The sequence below is a fragment of the Platichthys flesus genome, chromosome 13 (genome assembly GCF_949316205.1).
Source record: "Platichthys flesus chromosome 13, fPlaFle2.1, whole genome shotgun sequence".
Lineage (NCBI taxonomy): Eukaryota > Metazoa > Chordata > Actinopteri > Pleuronectiformes > Pleuronectidae > Platichthys > Platichthys flesus.
In genome coordinates this window covers 15,125,301-15,143,019 of record NC_084957.1, presented here as the reverse complement: position 1 = coordinate 15,143,019, position 17,719 = coordinate 15,125,301, and the positions used below count along the sequence as shown (strand labels likewise).

The 17,719-nt window shown below is 41.8% G+C and overlaps 3 protein-coding genes across 10 annotated transcripts; 1 reads left to right on the top strand and 2 right to left on the bottom strand.

The window, feature by feature from the left end:
• The first annotated feature begins 762 nt into the window (after window positions 1–762).
• Window positions 763–5,551, top strand: ube2al (ubiquitin conjugating enzyme E2 A, like). 2 transcript variants are annotated; one of them, XM_062402577.1, is made up of 6 exons: window positions 763–944; window positions 2,180–2,260; window positions 2,392–2,417; window positions 3,352–3,441; window positions 3,522–3,610; window positions 4,739–5,551. In XM_062402577.1, the coding sequence occupies exons 1-6, from the start codon at window positions 901–903 to the stop codon at window positions 4,886–4,888; spliced, it is 480 nt and encodes a 159-aa protein (XP_062258561.1). In that variant the 5' UTR covers window positions 763–900; the 3' UTR covers window positions 4,889–5,551. The 2 variants fall into 2 exon arrangements, with proteins under 2 accessions (XP_062258561.1, XP_062258562.1); XM_062402578.1 differs by having other exon boundaries at window positions 765–944; window positions 4,760–5,551.
• Window positions 5,552–5,648: 97 nt separating this feature from the next.
• ing1 (inhibitor of growth family, member 1) lies at window positions 5,649–9,474 on the bottom strand. The gene is made up of 4 exons (XM_062402576.1): window positions 9,353–9,474; window positions 7,913–8,083; window positions 6,981–7,129; window positions 5,649–6,561 (listed from the first exon to the last, which is right to left on the bottom strand). The coding sequence occupies exons 2-4, from the start codon at window positions 8,049–8,051 to the stop codon at window positions 5,929–5,931; spliced, it is 921 nt and encodes a 306-aa protein (XP_062258560.1). The 5' UTR covers window positions 8,052–8,083; window positions 9,353–9,474; the 3' UTR covers window positions 5,649–5,928.
• Window positions 9,475–9,822: 348 nt separating this feature from the next.
• Window positions 9,823–17,719, bottom strand: naxd (NAD(P)HX dehydratase). 7 transcript variants are annotated; one of them, XM_062402670.1, is made up of 11 exons: window positions 17,602–17,719; window positions 16,160–16,296; window positions 13,972–14,122; window positions 13,831–13,876; window positions 13,641–13,729; window positions 12,821–12,929; window positions 12,051–12,101; window positions 11,836–11,940; window positions 11,608–11,728; window positions 11,348–11,471; window positions 9,823–10,327 (listed from the first exon to the last, which is right to left on the bottom strand). In XM_062402670.1, exons 2-11 carry the CDS (start codon window positions 16,212–16,214, stop codon window positions 10,177–10,179), a joined length of 1,002 nt encoding a protein of 333 aa, XP_062258654.1. In that variant the 5' UTR covers window positions 16,215–16,296; window positions 17,602–17,719; the 3' UTR covers window positions 9,823–10,176. The 7 variants fall into 7 exon arrangements, with proteins under 7 accessions (XP_062258654.1, XP_062258652.1, XP_062258655.1 ...); XM_062402668.1 differs by lacking the exons at window positions 16,160–16,296; window positions 17,602–17,719 and adding exons at window positions 14,379–14,861; window positions 14,978–15,786; XM_062402671.1 differs by lacking the exon at window positions 17,602–17,719 and having other exon boundaries at window positions 16,160–16,343.

Genomic DNA, 17,719 nt, shown 5'->3' with positions numbered 1-17,719 from the left:
AGATTGAAGTAATTGGTGATCCCTTCTTGAAACGTAAAAAAACAACAGAAAATACCTCCAAGCCCAGACATTTATATTCAATACACCATGTTTTTAGCCCAAATGTCGTCTGGTGTCACTTAGATGTCACCACAGGAGCAGCATGGAGGCATTTTATGTTTTCTTTCTGTTGTTTATTTACGTTGGAAGAAGTGGTCATCATTTACTTTAATTGGATTGGATCGACTGCAACGCTATTCTCTGTTTCTATCTCTATCTATAATATACATATAACTCTATATATGTTATTGGCCGCATAGGTAAGAAAACTGGTATGTTCTCTCACTGGGCTCCACTGGTTTCCACACTGGTGTGTCTCGCAGCCTGTTTGTCTCCAGTGCTCTGACCAGACCCCCCCACCGCAGCCTCACGTGTCGGGGCACAGCTGCTGTGGCTGAACCCAGCTGTCAATCACCTATCACTGGGTTCGACCTTCATCTCTGCGCTGCTGCACAAACACCACGTCACTGTGACCACGCCCCGCGACAAACGAAGCCCTCAACCGGGAGGGGTGACGAGGGGATACTGTAAATTACAAAAACAATATAATACATTCGTGTGTATCTTTATTGTCCGTGATTTAATACATTTTTCCAATATGTTGTCACAGCTGAACTATGAGCATGCGCTGGTAGTCCTATATGTATGTATTTGTGAAACGGGGCACTTCTGTACCTCCCCCTTCTCTCATGACATGGTATGGTCCGGTAAACCTAGCTGGGCTAACCAGAGATTCAGGATAATCCAGAGGAACAGTTTGGCCGCTGAGGAAGAATCGAAAACAAACTAATAACACGTAATTAAAAAAGACAAACCGCCGACGGACCGGTGTCGTCACCACATTTATTCACAAGTTAAGCCATGTCCACCCCGGCCAGAAGGAGACTTATGAGAGATTTCAAACGGTGAGTCGATGCGGAGAAATTACGCCGATGTTGTTGCTCTAGCTATGATTGGCCAAAAAAAAAAGACCACAGCTAGCATTAGCTTAGCTCGGCATAGCTAGCCAGTATGTATGTTGTTTTAACTTTTAGTTGGCGAATTCGCCGGACCCCAAAACAAACCACACTCTTAGCGTGAACAACGCGTTGTTATCGTGTGTGTTTTCACGAACCTGAAACCTTTAAGTGAAACAGCGTTAATCTGCGAGAAGCGCTTCGCCCGAAGCTAGAGGCTAACGTTGCTAACAGGAAGGTAGTAGCCACTGTTTACGACTGCTTCACACCAGCTTGTGTTTGAATGTCCGGGACGAGTGACCGATCGGCCACATTATCCCTGGTCAGGACACAGTTAGTGCCACTTGTCTGATGTTAACGTAACACAACATCACTCTTTGATGGTGATAGATACGAACCAGCATCGAAGTTGGCTAGAAATTTGAAATTCACACGGTCTTCACTTATGTTAATCAGTCAAAGTTTGGTGAGTGTAAGTTCTTATGGGCGGATTTATTCTTAAACAAAGAAGAATATCACAAAGTATTATCATTATATCTTATATGAACCAATTGTGTTGACTGTGAGAAATACATTTCCACCATAGAAGCATTAAATACTGCACCATATGGTGTTTTTGTGACCAAATGTTACCACATATCTTCTGAGTTCAGCATCAAATACAACGTGGCCATTAAAGAGGAAGTTAGCTCTGTACTAAAAATCAAACCACACTGTGTGTCTCTATGAGGAAATACATTTCATTATATCTAAATGTAGATTACTTTTAGGTGTTTTCACTACATTATTTTCAGATTCCATAGTAGTTTGGCTGGACTCTTACCTGCAGGTATTTGGATAGCAGCCATTTCTGTAGACAAGACCTCTGAATGTGGGAAATTATTGTTATTTAGAACAGATGTAAAAAAGAGACAAGTGACAGTCATGAGTACGCATATAGGCTTTTACAGTGTGATGCAATTTATAATGACATAAATGTACAGCACCTCTTCAATCATAAAACTATAAAAATATTAGGTCATATATAATTACAATATTTAATCTGAAAAATGGCATAACCAAAGACTGTTTTAAATATTAAATTTTGATGTAAAAGTAAATAAGCATATTCTGTCTGAAGGAATCTAGTTTATCATAATTAAACTAAGAGCTCCTGTAATAATGATATGTTTTTTGTTATGAAGATTACAAGAGGATCCTCCAGCTGGTGTTAGTGGTGCTCCATCCGAAAACAACATAATGGCGTGGAATGCAGTCATTTTTGGGTAAGACATTGAAACACAGCCTTAATAATAATCATTTCAGTTTAATCATAATGTTTAATAACTTATGCAAATCAAACAAGTGTGTGTGACACATTTGAATTAATGTGTTTATTTCCCCTCTATCCTCACAGCCCTGAAGGAACTCCCTTTGAGGATGGTGAGTAGTTAAATGTAGTAAGACATAGCTGGCTAATTTAAAATGATGAAGTGAGTGACACGGTGGGAGAAAGTGAACATATTTCCTGGAACTTAAATTCCAGAGGCACAACTGTGAGGTTGTAATTTTTTTTTAATGTGTACTTGTTTTAAAGCGGCACTCAACCCAAATATAATTTAGTTTATCTAGTAAAAATTACCATACAATTTGGATGATAGGAACAACATTTTTAATCGTCCGGGTCGTAGTCGTAACTGGCGGCATTTTAATTTTGGGTTGTCCGTCCTTTATTCCTGTGAAAGTAGATTTTCATGAATGTCTCAAAGGAACAATCACTTTATTTACATCTGGGATTTGATCTGCCTGCACGCAAAATGTTAGAGTTTTTTCCTGATGTATTTAAATACGTGTCTCATAAACTCTCAAGTGAATTAAACAAAGAAAAAGTAAATGTTCTAATAACTTCTAATAGTGGTGTTGGTTATTGTTAGTCTAAAGTGAGCACAGGCCAGCGGGGGAGTGAGGAAGGAGGACATGCAGCAGGGTGATGCATAGTGGAATATAGTGGAAACGCAACAGTTTGTGAATGCACGTATCAACCGAATAACCCACTTGAGCAAAATTAGGTTGGTTAAAAGCTATAAATGTTGGTTTCGATACATTTTTGGATTAATCTCCCAGCTCTACTTTGACTATATATCTACTTCTTCTTAATGAAACATGGACATAAATTGTAACTCGACAGAGATCTACAATCAAAAGTCTGTAATTCAAGTTAAACCTTTAAAACAAAACTGTTGATGGGTTTTAATCAGGTTCGGACAAGTCCCTCCTCCGATACACCTTTTCTGCCTCAAAAGATTATTTAATTTCTCCTGAACCAAATAGACAAGTTTAATTATTCATGTTTTCTTGTCTTTTGTCAATGTCGCAGGTACATTTAAACTAATTGTAGAGTTCACGGAAGAATATCCCAACAAACCCCCCACAGTACGATTTGTGTCGAAGATGTTTCATCCAAATGGTAAGAATATTTACTCATGTACTGGCCCATTAATGTTCTAGTGTTATTTGTGGGTAGTTTTCACCTATTTTTATCCTCAGTCTATGCAGATGGAAGTATATGTTTGGACATCCTACAGAATCGTTGGAGTCCCACCTATGATGTTTCTTCTATTCTTACATCTATCCAGGTAAGAAGTGTCATTATGCCTTATTTCTGTTTTATAACCAAAAGTGAAGGAATACGAAGATGTTTTTCTTTAAATAGTGAGCTTTAAAAAGGATTCAAACCCTAATTGCTTGTGTGAGAATTCTGTGCTTGTCCAATTCAAGCTCTGTGACCTGCTTAGTATGCAAACTCTGTAGTTCTTCATAATGCAAAACTGATTTCTGTGAATGCCTTCATTGATAAAATACATTTGTTGCCAAGGAAGGACATGACAGTAAGATTTGACATTAGTTGCTAACGCAAGATACATGTCCCTTGTGTTTGACTACAAGTAAGAATAACAAATCATCAGGAAGAAACTTGAAAGCTTTTAGACTGTGAGAGTGGTGCACTTCAGCCTCTAGTGGCCAGAATTTATACTACAGAAACACAACAATATACCTTGGCTCTTTTTCTCAAATGGAAAATCACTCAGAAAAATTTGCCGGGACAAAAATATTGTTGCAATTTCAGGGGAAATAAGAATGACGAAAACTAATCTCCTGTTTCACAGCTGTAAAAACTTGACCCCACTTGAGAGAAAAATCTGAATAACAACTGAACTTACTGCACTTTTTTCAGTATTAAATAGAATAGTTCAAAATTAGCTTATTTACTCTACTTGAAAATGGGAAAACAAGATTTTCAACCTTATATGATACATTAAGTATTTCAATTTGTTGATCATTCGTCTGACTACTGTTACTAGAAATTATTTTTTGTCACCATTAAGAATAATAGCGACCACCACACTTTCCTTTATCAACTGTACAGACTTTTCAGGATAGAAATTCATAATTTTATACATTTCAAATCTAGGAATTTGAGAGGCTGGCATTTTTCGTTTGTTTAATAAAAATAAGTATTAAACAGACGTTGTGACTGTACTATGGTTGTAGTAATAATGGTGATATAGTAAGCATTTTTTGAACATTTTTGGAAAAAACCTTCACAGAGTTGAACTTTGAACAGAAATCCGATAGTCAGAAAAGTCTGGTGTAAAATGTCACCCAAGAGCTGTTATTGCTTAATGAACCTGAATACATGACTTGTGTGACAAATATGACGATGCAAGTTTGGATGTTTTCCCCTGAAACGCTCTCATTTTCAGTGTTCATCTTCTCCTCCTCAGTCTCTGCTTGATGAACCAAATCCCAACAGTCCGGCCAACAGCCAGGCAGCTCAGCTCTACCAGGAGAACAAGCGGGAGTACGAGAAGCGTGTGTCTGCCATTGTAGAACAAAGCTGGAGAGACAGTTGACCTGACAATCCTGATAGCTGCTCTCTCCATTGTAAAGCTGTGTGTGCAACAATTTTTGGTGGAGTACCTCTTAATTTCTGGTCCCCTCGATCTCTGATTTAAAGCTTTTATGCACTTTACCTTCAAACTCCCTTCATAGAATGTTTTTGCGTTTTCTTATCCACCAGGAGGGATTTCTTTTTTCTATTCTCTCCCCCATTACTAGTCCATCAGGGGAAATGTGCTGAATCTTGCCTTCATTGTTTTGTCAATATGGACTTCTGAGCCTTTACCCCAAAAATTCTGGTGTGTTCTAACATGCTGTAGTAACTTGTGACTAATTATGTGAAACATCTCTGAGGGTGTTATCAGTTGAGTGGTCTTTTGTTGTGCCCCTGATCTGTTTTTGTTCACAAGGCTCCAGTGTGATCCCCAGCCCCCCACCTTTCCTCGGGAGAACGAGCAGCCTGAGTATTATGGACTACGACGAAATCAGACATCTTAATACCGTGTATTTTGCTGTGTTGTGAACTCTGTTACATGCATGACAGTTAAAGTGTATTCACGTTCCTGTTCAGTACTCATGTATATAAGGAAACCTGCAATTATGTACAGATTTTGCACTGGTTGTCTCCCATGTCATTTTTTTCAGTACTTGTAAATAAAAAGGCAATTTCATCCTTATTTGCTAACTTTACTACCGTAAAAGAGTCCCAGTGAAGGGAGTAGTGAGTTTATCAGAATCACTTTATCCTGAGAAATGTGGAAGAGCATGACATACTTATATGTTTTGAAGTCTTTTATTTGTTGAGTATATATAATGGAGTGGGGTAAGTGAAAACAAGGGGTTGGTTACAAACATGCAGTTGTACTGTACTGTGGCAATTCTTTACAGAATTTAGAGAGCAATCATGTTTCTCAGCTATGCAGCAGCTACAAAAATAACTATGTACAAGACCCCTCTCGTCAATGTTCAAACAGTGTTAACAGTAAATGGAAACCAAGACGAGACATCAAATAAAATTCAACGCAGCAGTGTTCGTAGGGTCGGGCAGAAGGAGCTACCTGTTGTATGCCCTCTCCTTTTTGGCCCGTTCTAAGGCCTTGTCCATGGTCTTCTCATTCTCACCTCTACACTTAGGGCAGTACCACTTTCCCTTGGGCTTATGATGGAGCCCGACGCAGGAGAAGTGAAACCACTCAATGGGACATTCGTCGTTGTCACAACCAATCATTTCGCCGTAGGACACCTGCTCACACAGGCAGTAGGTCGGCTCATCTGGATCAATGGGCAGGTCTGGAGGCGACACTTCTCTCTCAGACTTTCCTTTTGACCGTTTCTTCTTCTTGGACGATGTTTTGGCGCGTTTTTCCCGAGACGCCCCCGCTCCCGCCTCTTCAGGGTGATCCACAACCCCGTAGCTTTCGCGAGTTTCTCCATTTTTCTGGCGCCTCGAGCGCTTCCCTCCAGATTTGTCCGCACTACCAGAGCTCGGTGTCACTTCCTCGCGCTTCTTGTCGAGGTGGCCGGGTTTGCCTGGCGTGATGGCGGCTGATGAAGTGGGCGTCATGGCTGCTGCCGTGGTTGTCATGACTGTTGCTGTGGGAACGTGGCTCTCGGGGACTTCTTGAGAGGAGACGAGAAGCTCAGAGTGCCAGTCGATCTGTCGTGTTCGGTTCTCAACCAACTCCACCTGAAACAAAGCAAGGTTAGGGTTTACTGTGAATGTCTGTCTTTTGATTTTACACAACATAGCTTAATGCCTATAAATGTAAATTGGAAGAAGGTTTATAGTTGGTCAAACCCAGTTTGAGGATAATACCTTAACCACTTCTTTGGGAGATAAAATGAAGCAAGTGAAAAATGTAGATATTAATTGTAAGCATTTAACACATTATAGAAAAATCTCATTTCAACTTCACAGAGGAGGAGGTTAAATACGGAATTTTATTTCTGATGAGTTTTTAGTGTGTATCGGACTGTGGATTCGGTGTTCACTATTCCCTAATAATGATTTTAAGTGAAATCCAAATGGGAAAAATACAAAACACAACACTATTCAAATAAAAACAAAAAATGTCTCTGCTGTAGAAGAAGCTGTTGCTTACTCACCATCTGACCAGCAATCTGGATCTTTTCATCTCCGAGCTCTTGACTCCGGATCAGTGCCCTCTGAATCGATAACTGAAGCTTGCGCCTCTGAACTGAGTCGGATTCCCTGCGATACCGTTCGTAAGCATCGTCGAGCTCCTTCAGAACATCTGCCAGGAAAGATGTGGGAGAAGGAATACTTGAGTTTAAGCATTAGCATAAAAGGTAAAAACACGAATATGGCCCTGTGTCCTATTCCTTGCCATAATGGATTAATTTGCTCATTACCTATTGTGATGACTGAAGGTGCTTTGATACCGTCTGATACCACAGCGCTGCAGCAAATACTACTTGATGCAAATACTGCTTTCGATATATTATTAATGTCGGTATGGTAAGCACGTGCTAAGTTGCATTGTAGTGCCGAGAGCAGTTGTTGAGCATGTATAAACAATTCATGTAAAATTGTGATGCACATCTTCACAGGGAGCAGATCCCATTGCATTATATTATATGTTGAACCCTCACAAACATTCTCTAAGCTACTGTGGGATTCTTTGAAATCTGCAGCAAGATAAGTACCCAGTTAAAGGGATAGTTCACCCAAAAATAAAAATGTACTCACCACTAAGCTGATTTACATGGTGTAAATGACTTTGTTTCGAGTGGAATTTGAATGTCAGGGCTTACAGACACTAGGATGACACCACCGGAGGAGTATGGAGGCATTTTATGTGGGGGTTTTCTACGTATTAGATTTGGCTGCAACACTGTTTACCCCTGAAACTCCAAAAGTGTTTTGTAGACTCAAACCCTGGCCCAGCCCCTCCAGCTGCATACTGGTGAGTAGATAATGAGTGACTTCCTTAAACATCCATGTTTGAGGCTTTTGCTATGTTACAGTATAATATTTAGTACTTGGTGTACTGTGATCCACTGTGTGACTTCTTTACCTTGATACCTGGCATCGATCTCCTTCATGAGCGACACACTCCGCTGCAGGTCAAAGGGAAGCGATTCCACCAGGTCCAGATACTCCTCAACATAATTCACAACAACGTGGCCCGGGTCACCATTGGTCGGGTTCAACATTGTGAATCCCCAGGACTCACAGACACATGCGCCTGTTAATAAAACAGAAATGGTTGTTAAAATGTGTGCTGTCGACGTAAAGTCACTCTGCAAGCTTTTTCACAAATGTATATTTTCTTTGCAACTTCAACTTAACTTATCAGATGTCTTCAAGACTTCATTTGTCATGTTTACATACAGCAGCTGCTGGCAGAGGCACAGGCTCCCTCTAACCAGGCTCAACAATATTTAGAAAGAAAACCATACAAGCTGAATAAAATAAATGAATGAACGAAAGTAATCAAATGTGCAATTAAATATAAATTATAAAATAAAACTAAGTGGATGAATATAAAATAGAAGGTAGGTAATACATAAGATATAATGTAAGTAACACTGCGGTGCATCTCATGTTTTTGACAGGACTCTCAAAGATGGTTTTGCAGTTATCTGAGATCAGTCTAGAACAAACGGTGTGTGGTGAAAATGTGAAGGTCTGAGAGAGCAAGTGTTCTGCAGTCAGCCATCCTGTGCATGTAATGGTAATAATAATCTACCGATAAAACAGAGTGCAAAGCTAGTTCGAGCAGAATTTAAATAAACAGCAAGTGATGAATGAGCTCGGAGAAGGCAGCGAGGCTACTAGCTGCACAGTTAGCTAGCCACATTTCCCGGTTCGCTGTGGCGTTAACGCGGATGCGGATGAATCGCAACCCGACATGCTAACGTGTAGAATCACCCACACAGCCCCAGTGCTCAGCTTCACGTTCCCATCAGTGAGAGACTGTAGCAGCGGGGAGCTCCATTACTCATGATTACGGATGCTAACTGCGGCTAACGCAGCCCGTAGAGTTTACGCTAACGTCACGTAAACGCCAGCCAACTTTCTCCTCTGTGCGAGTTTGAGATTTAAACCTTGATTTACTATTTGAACCCGGTTGTGGTTTTGGCGGACAACGTTAGCGACGAGTTCACACAAGCAACACACAGATTTGACAAAGATTTACGAACACTCGCATTTAAAACGATGCCCCAGGAGCTTCGTTCACACACAACGTAAACAACCACACACAACTTAAATCCAGTCGCTAGTGTTACACACACACACACACATGCGAGCGTGATTCATTTTAAATACTGTAATGAGCTTTTAGACTCGTATCTCTACCTTGTTTACTACAAAGTGACTGCTAGCCAAATTAGCGTAGGCTAGCCGTTGACGTATAAAAACCCACCACTCTATCAAAAGCAACAAAAACAAACACTAAAACACGCCACACTCGTGTAGTTGGTGAAAAAACAAAACTCACGTAAGAACTCACCGGTTTGTCTTTAAGTGTTTTTTCCTGCAGCTTCTCCGCCGCTGACGTGATCCCCGAACACTGCGTGATGCTCCTCTCGTTGCTGTTGCTAGCGCTAGCTCGTGTGTGTGTGTGTGTGTGTGTGTGTGATGCTAGCCCCACAGTGGCTAATGTTAGCTGCTGGCTGAAGTGCCTGAACAAATATCCATCACTGCCAATGTAGACGGCTACAATAGATCAAGGCTGAATGAATTCATGAAATAACAAATGCTGCTCCGGATCTCTGATAGTGAATTACAAACTGCTGTTTATAGGATCATCGTTGTTACAGAATTATCTCCGCTTTACCCCTAACGAGACTTCCCTCTGGTTTCATAGTGACAAATGTTTCCTCAAGTCAACATCGCCACCATGAGGCAACAACAACGAACTGTTATGGTGAAGAACGTGTTGAAAACATTTGTTCCAAAAAAGCCACACAAAACACACAACATAATTTATTATTTATTTCAAAGTTCAAACAGGTTTCTAGGTTCTCTGTATCTTTGATGGGCATGTTTGGTGAATGCATTAATAATTCTACATGACGGATGGGAGAGACATTGTTGGTTTGTTTGTTTCCTGTAATTAATGAACCTCTTTCAACAAGTGAGTGTGTGTTGTAGTTCCAGCGCTGTCTTTTAAAGGAGACTGTCCACGCCTCTGTGATTCTCATTCCATTAGATGAGAACATCAAGTCCACCCACAAGTTCTACTATCAGTTTCTAATACCAAAAAAAAAAACTGTGTATGGATCTTCAGCGTTTTAACAAGTTCTATAGAATAAACATTGACATTGATTGTTTTCAGCTTTCAAATAACTTTTTAAAAGCCGGGCCAATCTCCGGGATCATGTCCGAGGTGGTGGTGGATCTGCCGTGTCGCTTGAATGCTTGACTGTTGCATTGCCTGGTGAGTGAACAGGCTCCGAATGCTGCAACCACTGAAGGATTCATACTGCAAGAAGACAAAAATTATGGTTTAACTTAACATAAAACAACACAAATATGGAAAATGTATTTAATCCTAGAATATGAAAGAATGCAAACTTGCATGTTTCGGCCGCCAACTCTTGATTTAGAACTCAACAAGATTCCTACGTGACAATAGCAATGTGTGTGAACTGAAACTGGAGATTTCTGATAAAATGTCAGAAAATTGTGAAAGAGTTTCCGACGGGGACTTCTTCAAATGTTTTGTATTTCTTTAAGAAAAAAAGAATAAATAAGGACAAGCATCATCCTAATTGTTTGGGCTTGAAAAATGTCCTTTATCAAAACAGTTGAAGATAAACTCTTTGTGGATCAACAAATAAATAATTTATTTGCAGTTGCCAAATACACAAAATATGATATAGGATGATCAGTTAAGTTTAAAGATGTAACAATCTGAGCTTCTTAAGATAGCGAGTTGAGTGGAAACGAATGGATGCTGTGAAGGTATGTAGTAGACAAACCATTTTGAAGTAGTTACAATAAGATTTTAGTTTGTTCAGATACAAGGTCATGTGCTGAAACATGTACAGGCACTGGTATGGGTCTTTAAATGTGTTATATTCTACCATTAAAAGGTCCAGTTTATAAGATTCAGGTGAGAGGGATCTATTAGCAGAAATTGAATTTGAAATAATCCCATTTATGTTTTCACTAGTGAGTTTCATCTGAATTGTACAAATGGGTGTTTTCTTTAGTGCAGAGCGAGCCTTTTATATATATATATTTTTTTATTAACATCAGGAGTGGGTCCTCTCTACGGAGACTGCCATGTTTTTTACAGTTCGTCCCAACTGGACCAACGCAAAACCTTTAGAGTTTTTATGACAACTGAAGGCTGCCACAGGTTCTCTGTCGTCATTGGAAGGAGAGGGCGAGATGAGGGGTATTCAGCCGCAACATGCAACTTCATCACTAGATTTCACTAGATTCTACACACTGAACCTTTAAAACACAGAGCACACACGCCCAAACAGGTGTGCACCTTTTGACCCCTCCAGTTGCAGCGGCAGCATGAGCCCAGTGTGCCAGCACTCCCATAGATCCAGACAGGAGGTCGCCCTGTCCGCCACATCTTCTCCCACTGCCCTCAGCACTGCACCAGATCACTGAAAACAACAAGTGTCAACGTGAGATGACAAAAACAAGTGTCTCAACACACGTCTAAGTAGTGATGGAAAATCTAAAGAACAGTTAAAAGCTGCTTGAACAGTAAAAAGCTTGTCTGATGTGCTTGATGCTAACCTTTACTGCCATCTGTGATGAGATCCTGTTCTCCTTTTAGCACCAGAGTGAGGTTGCCCATGGCTACACTGAGCTGCAAGGCGCTGCGTTGATGGTCACTACTGTCCACGGGTTCATGGTGCTGAGACAGCGACAGACAGAAAGCCACACACACACACACACATCAACATACAGAATCCTGTGTTGATTGTCTGCTAGTGACCGACCATATACTGCTGACAGACCTACCAGGGCCTCATATAGTCGGGTGAACTCCATGAAGTTGGGTGTGAGGATACCCTTGGTGTACCCTTGAATAACAGATGGTTGCTGTGTAACAAGCCATAATCCATCCTGGTAAAAAAACAAACACAAGACGCACACACACACAGTCAGTGACTGCATCCCACGAATCCAGTAAATCCCATCTGCTCAACAGCTCAAACTTGATTTGATCAACTTACCGCATCGATGACTATAGGAATATCTCTCGCTTTAGACTTCTCTATCACCTCCTAAAGTGTGAGAAAAAATTATATTATAAAAGTTATATCAAGCCCACAAACTTTTTTCCTTAAGCTTAACAAAATATTTATGTACAGATATACCAGACTGATGGGTCAAAGCTAAAAATGTCAGCAGCAGAGTTTGTGTTTGTGTGCAGGTTAAAGTAATCACTGATTTATATTACAATTCTTAAGGAGTTGAGTTGTCACCCCAGTTCAATTGTGAATTTGTCAGTAGGATTATGCAAAAATAACTGAGCTGAAATTCATGAAAGCTGATTCCCGGACTGGACTGGAGCCAAGTAAGAATCTATTGCATTTTGGCGTGTCTCCCACAAAAGGGGAGGATGCAGGAATTTTTCAAATGCTTCCTTTCATATCTTTTAAATAGTTTTTTTTTAAACATTTTTACTTAATGAATAATACATACTTTTTGATGAACTTCAGGAATGTTTTGGGGACTGTTATCTATGAGTGTGTGCAATTTGGCGAGGATCCATAAAAATCCAGATTTAGCAAATTTGGTTTCATCATCGGCTAAGATAATGATTTCGTGATCTGCATTGTTTTGTTGGCATAGCTCTGAGGGTTAATTACATGTAAGGCTGCTTGGTGGAGGTATGTGCTCTACTGAGTGCCATTCAAGTTGAAGATATGTCATGTTACATGGAAAAGTAGATAAGAGGCTGTTTTGAGTGAAAAAGAAAGCGTGAATATTTCCCACGTGCCTTAACTGTTTTCAGTAAGAAGTCTTCTCTCCCTAGACCTGGTCCCACCACAAGGCCATGCAGTCTCGGGAGCCATTTTTCAATCTCCTCCACTGCATTAGGACTGTCCCTTGATAGACACATACACACAAATATTAGATGTGGTTGAAAGAAGACATTATTGTGTATTAATCTGGTTAAGTTCTTATTCCCAAAAGTTATTCACTTTCCATCTTTCCTTTGTGTATAAATAACCTACTTTGGTAAAAACAAACACTGATGGATCAACGTTACAATGACAACAATTTTACATAATACATTTCGCAGACTTAACAACAGTCATGAGGAATAAAGCAACTCCTGTCACTTTGTGATGACAATGCATGTAAACTGCACCAACTGAAGACTCAACAGTCATATTGATTTTCCCTACAAGGTGTTGAGTCACTTGACAATAGAACTCATATTGAGTGTGTGTGACAGAAATGCAAACACAGTTTATACAGTAGGCATATAGACAAGTGATAACCATATCAGCCACTTATTATAAACTTATGGTGAGAAAACACCATTGTGATCAGCAAAAGCCGACCCTTTACAGTGTAATAATCCTACTAATTCCTTATAACTGTTGTTATGACAAATAATTTATAATGACGGTTTACAACAACTCTGATAATGTATTTCCAAAAGCAACTTAAGGGTATCTATACTTCATGATGAATATAGGCATCATAGAAATAGTTACCACACTTTTATTTTTAACCAAATTTTTAATTTCCTAACACACTATTCCTTTTACTAATGATCACATTGTTGTCAGAAGTGATCCTGTACTCACAGAACAGGATGAACTATGAGCTCAGGGCTGTATGACTTGATAACAGTCGCAGCATCTTTGGTGCAGAACACATGAGACAAGTCGGCCCCCTGGAGACGAGAAAAGAAAATGCCGTCACAGCATCAGAACCACACAATAACTTTACACTCTGTGAAATATTTGTGTCAAATCTGTATTTAGGAGTATTTACCACTTTCAATGCAGAGATGGCTGCAAAGTATGGGGCTCCGGTATAGCTTCAGGGGGTGAAGAGAAACAGTGTTGGGACAAATGTTCTATAACAAACAAGGGATGTTTCTATTGAGGAGGATTTGGTCTTTGTGTCACATACTCTTGGCATCCTCCAATGATCCCGATTCGTCCGGCTTGTCCCTTGTGCTTTTTGGACGTCAGTGGAGGGACTATACTCTTTACTAGGGCAAGGAGTTCATCGTCCATGCCGCTGTGTGAGGTAGACCCCAAGCCGTAGTAGCGTTCAAACACTGAGGACATAAAGCGATTAAGAGTCAGCAGATAAGCGATGTCTTTACATTCCATGGACATGTGATGACAAAAGTTTGGCAGCAAAGACATGAAACACAATAAAAAAAAAACCGATAGCACAATAAACAATAAATTTACATGTGGCGTGACTTTTCCATCACGTAGCGCTCACACGACAGCTGACACGCCCGCAATTTCAATTTCCTCTTCACACATTCCATCTCCCCGCTGCACACATGACACCAAAACCAATACCTAATGCCTGGGGATCTGGTTCCAACAGTTGACTCTGTTGGCTGTAACAGTCTGTCTGGGGTAAAGGACGTCTGAGATGAACCGACGGGCCATGTGCACACGACGGGGAGGCACTGGAGAACACAGGCGCGCGGGCAGGGACGGAAGCCTTCTTGGAGGGAGTGCTCGCAGAGCCCGGCCTGGCGGAGGATGAGGAGGAGGAGGAGGAGGAAGACGAGGAGGAGATGCTGGAGAACATCTGGCCAAGCATCTGTAGCATGTGCAGCTCCCTGGCGTGCTCGGCCTCTCTGCGGCGGTCCTCTGCCTGCAACCGCTGCTCCTCCATGCGGTAGAAGTTGTCCTCGGCCTGGGCGCTCTGCTCCAGGAACTGCTCCATCAGTTTCTCCATGGGGAAGTTTGCACGCCTCTTCCTCTGCCTCTTGGGTGCTCTGGGCGGCACGTTAGTAGTCGACTGGGCCGTGTTGTGGGGTCTCACTGAGGTGCCTTAAGTGGAGAGAGGGATGGGGATTATGTGATGCATCAGAACGTCGGGGTTTAAATGATTAAAAACCTACTGTCTGCACCCATGTAACAGAGAAGTAGAAGGAGGGATCACTTACTGTTATTTCCCACTGTCACTTTAACTGGAATCGGGATGGGAATAGTTGGGTATTCCAGCTTCACTTCAGCCTGCGCAGGGTAAGGACACTCCCCTGTGCACTCGGAGTAAACATCCTGGCCATCCTCTCCATCCTCCTCCAGGCCATCCACGGCCTCCTCTCCTCCCATCCCGCCGTCCATGAACTCCCGGGGGTCAAGAGCGGGCCGGTTGCTCAGGATGCCGTCCATGGCGTCGTAGAACTTGCAGATCTTGTGATACTGCCCGTTGTTGCGCAGATTGCCCTCCTTCGCCAGCAGGTACTGCCTCTTGAGGCTCTTGATGCGCACCCGGCATTGCTCCGGCGTCCTCTCGAACCCCATCGCCCCGAGCCGCCGGGAGACGTCGCGGTACACGAAGCTGTTTCGGAAGTTTCCGTCCAGCGCCGCCTGGATGTCCTGCTCCCCCCAGATGTTGAGCAGGGTCCTCGTCTCCACGTCCGACCACAAGAAGCCCCGCGTCGTGTTCGCTTGCATGGCGGAGCCCGCGAGTTATCACAGCCCGGACGGAGGTGTTGACACTGCGGATTATGACGGACGTCTGGATGCTGGCGCTGCGCCGCATCAAAGCCGCGGGGCGCTTCCGTCCCGAGCCCCGTCAACACCGACCCACCGGCCCGCTAGTCTTCTCCCATAGACTAGATACAGCTAACAACTTGTAAAGCATCACATTAACCTGCACACGTCAACTCTTTGTACACTAGCTAACACCTATTCCTCTGTGTCCTATTACGACGTTAGCTAAATATGTCGCACGGTATTTGGGAGATAAACTGACCGGGGATCGGCTTCCTGAGCGCTGATCGCTGCCTTCACCTCGGCTGGGTTGGTTTAGAAACTGACCTCTGATCAGTCCTGAGAGGGGGCACTTCACCTTTCTCCCCCCCGCCCATACCCGGTGTCTGCGGGGTCCTAGAGACCCCGCACCGACTCCACCAACATGTAGCTAACAGACGCTAAGCTAACTAGCTATGGCATAACATGTCGTCTCGCCCCCCCCCCCCCCTGTGTTTACCTCTCCTGTTCAAACAGACGTATGTGGCGATAATGGACAGTGTGAGTGTGAGGAGGGTAAAGGTGAACATCTGGATGTGTTGTGGCATGTTGTCATCTCTAGCTCCTCTTCCTCCTCTTCCTCCTCTTACCTAACCTGGATCTGAGCCTCCCCGCTGACAGATGCAGACACACGGCTCTGATCATGAGGCTCCACGCCGGTACAGTTGGAAACTTATGGTGCCTTTACAGCCTCCTCGGACACTCCACGATCCCACAGTGTTGAGATCTGTCAACAGACGAGAAGCCAAACGGAAGTCGCTTAAAGCTGCAGTTCCTCTACTGGCCTCCATGTGCGCTGACTGCAACACAATGCAACAATCTTCGTTTTTTAACCCATTTATACGACTAACATGCGGCTGAATGCACTCATACAAGTAATAAACACTCCGTTCTGTGCAGTCATTTTAAAAAACACTCCCCAGAAGACCCAACAGATCTTTCAATTGTTCTATCTTGTGCTTACAAGATAATTAACTAGTGGAAATAAGATATTTATCATAAATGTTTTCTAGTTTTACCACAAGACATGAACGCAACACATGAGTTAATGGAGCCGGAACAGGTTTAAAAGCTTGGATCTAAAATCGAAAAAAGCTGCATAGAAAAGGCAGAATATAAAATATAACGCCCCACAATAATAATAATAATAATAATAACAAAAAAAGTGTTGTCCTATATTGACCACAGTCTCAAATAGAAAAGCTAGTTTGACTTATTTAATTTCCTGTCCTGTGGATTTCCAAAGTCACATGAACTTTGTTCAAGAGATTCAGGCTCTGTCATCACTAACGGTAAAGCTCGTGTATAAAAACAACACAAGCCTGATGTGACGAATCAGGCACACTTGTTAATCAGATTTTGCCCTCAGTTTTGCCTTGCAGGTGCAAATAAAGTAATACATGAACAACATGACTCTGAAACTTGGCTGGGGACAAATCTTTCCTCCTTTAAGGAACTTGGGAGACCAATAAAAGCATAAATATAACCATCTGAAGTGTGGCAAGGACAAGAAGATTCTATTCGATTTCGTATCTCCAAAGTAGTATTGTCCTTCCCTTTTGGACACAGTATTTATAAGAATACAAATCATTTTCTGATTATGAACTTGATAATATCTCTGGATAAATATAATCTTCACACTATGCAGGTGGACCTCTCCTTTGGCTTGTAGTTAAAAAAAATCACAGTTTGATCAGATGTCACAAAATAATTTAGAATCCAAACAAAAGAAATATAAAGCAAATAGAGATATCAACCTACTAATTCAACTTATGTCCCTCTGTGAAACCATTCATCTCATCTAAACTCCCCCAGTAGTATGAACATTTTAATAACATATTGATAACGATACAAATGTTGAACCGGTCACAAATGAACCTGCCTGCAAGACTACATTGAGGGCGATTTTCATGAGGTGCTGCGTAATAAAAACAAATGAAAGTTAGGGCAAAGAGAGAAATGTTATACAAATTTGAATAACACATTGTTATAAATAAAATATGTGTGAAACATTGGTGAGGACCCTGCCTACCAGAGAACACGTAGAAACTCCTTTACTTCCGCCTACCAGACAACACTTGGGGGAAATCTCGTCCCTCTCCTCCTCGCCTGTTCACCTACTTCCTGTTTCACCTCAGTAACTTTTGAAG

Excerpts from the sequence above, each read along its gene's own strand:
- ube2al (XM_062402577.1), top strand. The coding sequence starts at position 901 with ATGTCCACCCCGGCCAGAAGGAGACTTATGAGAGATTTCAAACG. Across the intron at positions 945-2,179 it reads CTTATGAGAGATTTCAAACG|ATTACAAGAGGATCCTCCAG; the intron begins GTGAGTCGATGC and ends TTTGTTATGAAG. Across the intron at positions 2,261-2,391 it reads TGGAATGCAGTCATTTTTGG|CCCTGAAGGAACTCCCTTTG; the intron begins GTAAGACATTGA and ends CTATCCTCACAG.
- naxd (XM_062402668.1), bottom strand. The coding sequence starts at position 15,491 with ATGCAAGCGAACACGACGCGGGGCTTCTTGTGGTCGGACGTGGAGACG. Across the intron at positions 13,730-13,830 it reads CCATCTCTGCATTGAAAGTG|GGGGCCGACTTGTCTCATGT; the intron begins GTAAATACTCCT and ends TCTCGTCTCCAG. Across the intron at positions 11,941-12,050 it reads TTCCTATAGTCATCGATGCG|GATGGATTATGGCTTGTTAC; the intron begins GTAAGTTGATCA and ends TTTTTTTACCAG.
- ing1 (XM_062402576.1), bottom strand. The coding sequence starts at position 8,051 with ATGTTGAACCCGACCAATGGTGACCCGGGCCACGTTGTTGTGAATTAT. Across the intron at positions 7,130-7,912 it reads GATCGATGCCAGGTATCAAG|ATGTTCTGAAGGAGCTCGAC; the intron begins GTAAAGAAGTCA and ends CTTTCCTGGCAG. Across the intron at positions 6,562-6,980 it reads TCCAGATTGCTGGTCAGATG|GTGGAGTTGGTTGAGAACCG; the intron begins GTGAGTAAGCAA and ends GCTTTGTTTCAG.